Below are 5,719 nucleotides of genomic sequence, written 5' to 3'. Positions count from 1 at the left end.
AAAGAATGTTGACAAGTGTTCGAATATAGTGCTCATCCATGTAACATGGAGGGCTACAAACATGGAGTGCTCATCCATGTTCCGTCCTTAAAAACATTTTTTTTTTTTCATTTTTTTTTAGTGAGGCCAAATGCTAATAAAACATTGATAGCAAGTATATATATAAAGTTGACTCATCACTAATATATTAAGCACCAAAATCCATCAAAACTGGTGCAATTTGCAACAAGGGTTGCAAAGTGTTGGGCATAAACTTCCTCCCAAACAAAAAGCATATAGAGGAAACAATGTTTCCATTATATGTACACTTAGTACCAAACCTTATTTGATCCAAGAATTCAGCAGTAACAGCTTGCCTCACAAATTTTCCAGGGTGTGGGCCACTCTTAGACCAATCAACCCATGTGATGCTCCTGTTGGAGTTCTCTTGGGGGCAAAGAATGTTGACTAGTGTGGGAATATAGTGCTCATCCATGTAACATGGAGGGCTACAAAACTGGCTAAACAAAGGGTAATATTTGCTGTCAGAAATGATGTGAAGGGCTACCTTGCGGTTCACTTCAAACCATTGGGACCCTTTGCGCCAATTTGCTAGAGAAATTGTGGGTGACATTTGAGGATTGTATCTGCCACGCCCAATTTTCCTTGGGTCATCATATGAGCCTACAAAGCTCTGGTTGGCTTTTATGAGATAGTTGTATGTTGTTGTAAAGTTGAAGAGAGGAATGCAAGTTTCTGATAGAAGAACAAATCTCTCGTTCGAGGAGTCTAGGAGTGCGTTCGCTACGAGGCGCCTCTCTGCGTCAATCATCGTCGGTCTTCCCCATTCCACTGCCTACAATAAAAGGAAAAAGAATCGTGTGACTACCTTTTGCAGCAATTTCTTTTTCAATGTAAACATAAACATAAAAATAAAAAATAAAAAATAAAAAAGCAGTCAAATTTTGATTTTGTTGCGGAGCTTCGTTTGACAATTTTTATGGCTCGAAAACACAAGTTGGCAAACATTTTAGTTTCTAGTGCTACTGCTAACCAACCATTAATACAATTCAAAAATATTTGACAATTCTCATAAGTTTGAATGTTAAAGTACATTATGCTCACAATGCTGAAGTTCTATAATCATATTTGGGTATAAAATTATTTTTGTTATAATTGTACCAGGGGCAAGCTTAGTTACTTTGGGCCAAATATATGGATTTAGCTACTTATATATTATAATAAAAAAAAATTAAAAATAAATAAATAAATAATTGGGGGAGGGGTTCATGGCCAATATTGACCCTCCTCAACCTCCGTCTCTACTTATAATGCATATATGAGCCAATCACAATTTTGAATATGAAACTTAAATGGATATTATTTGCATGACAAAGTTTTCATTTAAATTGGGTTAGAGTAATTTTTTTTTTTTTAAACCCAATTTATTAAGTTGCCATCTGTAAATAAGACTTACGTGCTTTAAAGTTAATATTATGTGCTCTGTTAATGTTAATATATATATATATATATATATATATATATATGAGAATCACACATTTCAAAGATATATGTGGGTCTAACGGAGTAGATTAAAAGAATTTTTCTCAACCCATTTGAAATAAAATTGTCTCCTTATTTCTATGGGCCCAAATAAGTAGCTCTCCAAGGGCTATCTACTTGTGGATGAGCCATGGTTGGGGGTAATCCACTTGCTTTAACAATTTTTGTAATGGTAAAAGACGAATTTAAAGGGGTATATATTTGAGAAATTAAAAAATTTTACCTCAAAAAATCTAAAAAAAAAAAAAAAAAAAAAAAATTACATGTGTTTTTTAAAATCAATTTATCAACGCTGACTTACCCTAAAAATTCCAGTACTCCTGATGAAAAAGAACAATGTAAATAGATAAATCATGAGAAAAGGAGTTATCTAATTATAATATTTAGATTAATTAAACTTATTATATTAGTAAGATTTTTTTAGTCAAGTGCTAAATTTTTTATTATCAAGTACTGAAATTTTTTAGTCAACTATATATCTTAATTATTATCTACATTCGTTTGTGTTATCGAACGCATTTAAACTTTTATTAATCGCCAATAGAAATGCTCTAAAATCTACATAGGCAATAGCATGATACGCCTGGGAGATAGGTTTATTTTGTTTTATTTTATTTTATTTTGGCAAGATAGAATTAATGAGCTTAAGTAAGAAAATTACCTGGCTTGGAATTTTTCTTGCATGGAAAACAGAATTAACAGGGAAAGAATGATTGTGGAGGGGATGAGTGTGGACATAAATGGTGTAACGCCCTTCATGACCTTCAAAGAACTTCTCCCACAATGGTGCCAAAGGTATAGGCCCTTTTGTCAAGAACATGAAAGCAACTTTTGGGACATAATCAGATTGAAACTCTCTAATCCTTGGAACCATCAATGCCCGCCGGAACAACTCGCCATCATCCATGTCGTGCATGAATGCTGCCGGTGGTGGCGGTGGCAGTGGTGGTGGTTGTAGTTGTAGCGGTAAGGGAGGAACGGGCGGTGATTCCGGCGGTAGCAAGATTATTGGCGATGGTCGCGGAAGAGACAACGGAGTTGTGCGGAAATAGGATGAGAAGCTTTTAATGTACAAGCTAGCTGTGATTCCAATGGACAAACCAATGACAAAGAGGACAAAATGGAAGACATGAGCTAATGATAAATGTGGCTTCTTGCCAACCTTTGAAGAAGGTTGCTGCTCAGCTCCCATGGTTTCTGCAGAAAATGGGAGAGGGTTTGGTTATGGGGCAGAGAGGCAATATAATATTTAGGAAGAGTTGTAATCTGGCTAGCTATGACACTTGAAGCGAAAGTTAAGACTTAAGATGCATGTGCTTTGGTTTGACCTACAACATTAATTTGTCGTTATTAGTAGCTTAAGCAGCACGAAACCCATGTATGCTGTGATGATTCAATGACCTTCAAGTACAGATTATACGCCTTCCCCAGTTGAAACCATTCGGGAGATTTCTGTCATTAGCCTTCCAATCTAAGAAAGTCTTATCAAAGATTGAGATATGGTTTAAAGGAAAGTGGACATAGTCAGGCAATTTGCAATATCTCTTTGACTTATCTTTCAATTAAAGTAATTTAATTGAAATACTTTGGACTTCATAGATGAAGTACGTTACAATTTCTTAGTAATTTAGGGAGAAATTTAAGGTGGGTATGTTTATGTGTATTTTTTTTTTTTTCCAATTTAAAATATGCCACTAGCCCTTCTAGTCCAGTCTGCAATTTTGAGAACTTTGGACTTTTGAGCCTACACGGAAAGTTAGCAAATCTTCCACCAATATGGTGACCATGTGGGCATTGTGGGGAGGGGGCTTTGCACTTTCTAGTTGTTTATTTCAATTTGGTAAGCATGGCTATGAAGGCTTTTTTTTTTTTTTTTTTTTGGTCTAATTAAAATGACTATGAAGTTTAAATACACACATTGGCGCAAGGTTTTAAGGTGGAGGATGACCTAATTGTCACAAAATTCCATGATGCAATGCCCCATTTGTCAACACAAAAAGAAACTCTAATTCAGAACTAAAACGAAAAAGAAACGCAAGTTAACATGCCCTTTTTTTCGCCTGAGGCCACGGAATAAACTTCGAAACCTTTTTTGTTGAACTTGTAATGTAACTAATGTTTGCTTTTTTTGGGGGGGAAATTGGAAGTCTCCCAAAAAGAAAGACAAAAATCAAAGCAAAAATAGTATATCAGCTCAAATAAAAGCCCTCACAACTAAAAACAATCTATAATTCAGGGTTTGAATCCTTCTCAATAACAACAACAACAACAATAATGATTTCATTATGTTTTTGGTATTCTTCAGGCAAGGTAATGCTAAATTTCCTGCCTGAAATGTTCAAGACCCCAGCAATTCTAGTGACTCATCTCCAACCCTTTAGCTATTGTTCTTGAGAAATGACCAGGTTAGGGTCGGCCCGTTGGTCGAAAGAAGTTTTTATATGGAATCCCTATCTACCAAAATTTTTACTTCTGGTTCCGGTGGTTCCGAGCGGTTCATTCTGATCAAAACCAAAATCCATCAAACATGCATGTCTGAATTGTAAAAATTAGTATAATACAATTCAAACAGCACAAGCATTACCCTAAAAACATTCAAAAAGAAGAGACCTCTGCATGTGCAGTAGCAATCCAGGGTAGTAGATCATCCTATGTGAACTGGTCTGCCAGAAAGCTGCAACCACTATGGTTTGGAGGTTCTATACAGAATCTCAGGATCCTGACCCCACACAGCAAGGACTATTGCTGCAATCTAAAAGTTCCTCTCACGAGTCAAAAAGCAACACCAGAATTGCAAGAATTTCTTTTGCACCAAGAAGTTGAATCCGTTTTGAAAGTTTCTCCCTAGAAGACATCAAAAGATTTTGCAACCTAAGAGGCTATTGAATCATGCACCTTGCAACTCACCTTAGGCACCGCTTTCTGGCTTAAGAAACCTAAGGTTCACACTCCAAGGTGTCCTGCTACCATTAGACATTGGATATACTTTTTTACCTATTGATCCTCAGCAACTGCACCCACATGCACCTAGAATACAAATTGGATATATTTTTTTAATAAATATTAATAATAGATCACGAGTTCTTTTAACAGGTACATAACTTAAAAATTTAAGATGTAATTTTTTGCCAAACTTAGATATTGCTAGATGGGAGGGCAGTACAAACAAATACAGAAAAAGTAAGATTGATCATTTAATTAGAGTCTTTCTCTCCCTCCCTCATTCATAGAGGTGTTATGGCAAAACTAAATCTCCTTCTGTATGTAGATGACATGATTTATGTTCTGCATGCCTTAACACATTTCTAAGAGTATTGGATTTTCTTAGTTTTTTTATGACAAGGAATCCCTTCAAGGCAGAGCACTTTGTGTACCTGCCCTTGTCGGATAAACTTCGGACCTATGCAAAGTGCCCCTTCAAACGGATCAAATAATACTCCAGCTTTGATGGCGGGCTACCCCAAGAAATTGTTTGTACCTAAGGAGATTCAAACTTTAGATCTGATAGAAATACTACCAAGACCAAGGCCTTTACCACTTGAGCCAACCCCCCTTAAGGTTAAGAGTATTGGCATGTTTAGGACCAAGGCTGTAAAGTTAGCATCTCGTGTAAATTTCATGCCAATCAACAAGCTGTAAGTACAGATCCACCATTTATCAATTTCAAGTCAGGAATAACCCTGTTAAAACATGCTGTATGAATTCAAAGCCACGCATTGCCAAGATAAGATGTATTCCACGTGGTAAACTACCACACCCAAAAAAAAAAAAAAAAAAAAGTTCATGGAAAACTGGGTCCAAGTCAACTTAATTCAACCAAACCTTAATCCCAAGTGATTGGGTTTGGCTACATGAAACCTTCTCTCTCTCTCCAGAACTCAAAACTGTGTAAAACTCATTTAATTGTGGTAACACCCTTTTCATATATTACAACTAATAAATGAATTTTACTTACAAAATTAATATTAAATACAACATCAGCAAAGCAAACAAGAATTGCAAGGGCACTTCAAACAAAAACATAATAAGAAAGTGCTTAGAAAATATATATATATATATATATATATATATATATATATATATATATATATATAAGAAAGAAACTCAAGAAGTTAAGAGCTTGTAAAGAATGCTAAGTAACCTTAAATTTGAAATTTTACTTTGATGAGATTCACTT

The 5,719-nt window shown here is 35.4% G+C and overlaps 1 protein-coding gene across 1 annotated transcript; it reads right to left on the bottom strand.

The window, feature by feature from the left end:
- Positions 1-187: 187 nt before the first annotated feature.
- Positions 188-2,734, bottom strand: LOC132185290 (glycosyltransferase BC10-like). Its single transcript, XM_059599084.1, has 2 exons — positions 2,204-2,734; positions 188-835 (listed from the first exon to the last, which is right to left on the bottom strand). The coding sequence occupies exons 1-2, from the start codon at positions 2,732-2,734 to the stop codon at positions 188-190; spliced, it is 1,179 nt and encodes a 392-aa protein (XP_059455067.1).
- Positions 2,735-5,719: the final 2,985 nt, after the last annotated feature.

Source organism: Corylus avellana, chromosome ca6 (genome assembly GCF_901000735.1).
Source record: "Corylus avellana chromosome ca6, CavTom2PMs-1.0".
In the NCBI taxonomy this organism is placed as follows: domain Eukaryota; kingdom Viridiplantae; phylum Streptophyta; class Magnoliopsida; order Fagales; family Betulaceae; genus Corylus; species Corylus avellana.
Note: the sequence above shows the minus strand (reverse complement) of the source record. Positions and strands in the feature narration are given on the sequence as shown.

Excerpts from the sequence above, each read along its gene's own strand:
- LOC132185290 (XM_059599084.1), bottom strand. The coding sequence starts at position 2,734 with ATGGGAGCTGAGCAGCAACCTTCTTCAAAGGTTGGCAAGAAGCCACAT. Across the intron at positions 836-2,203 it reads CAAGAAAAATTCCAAGCCAG|GCAGTGGAATGGGGAAGACC; the intron begins GTAATTTTCTTA and ends CTTTTATTGTAG.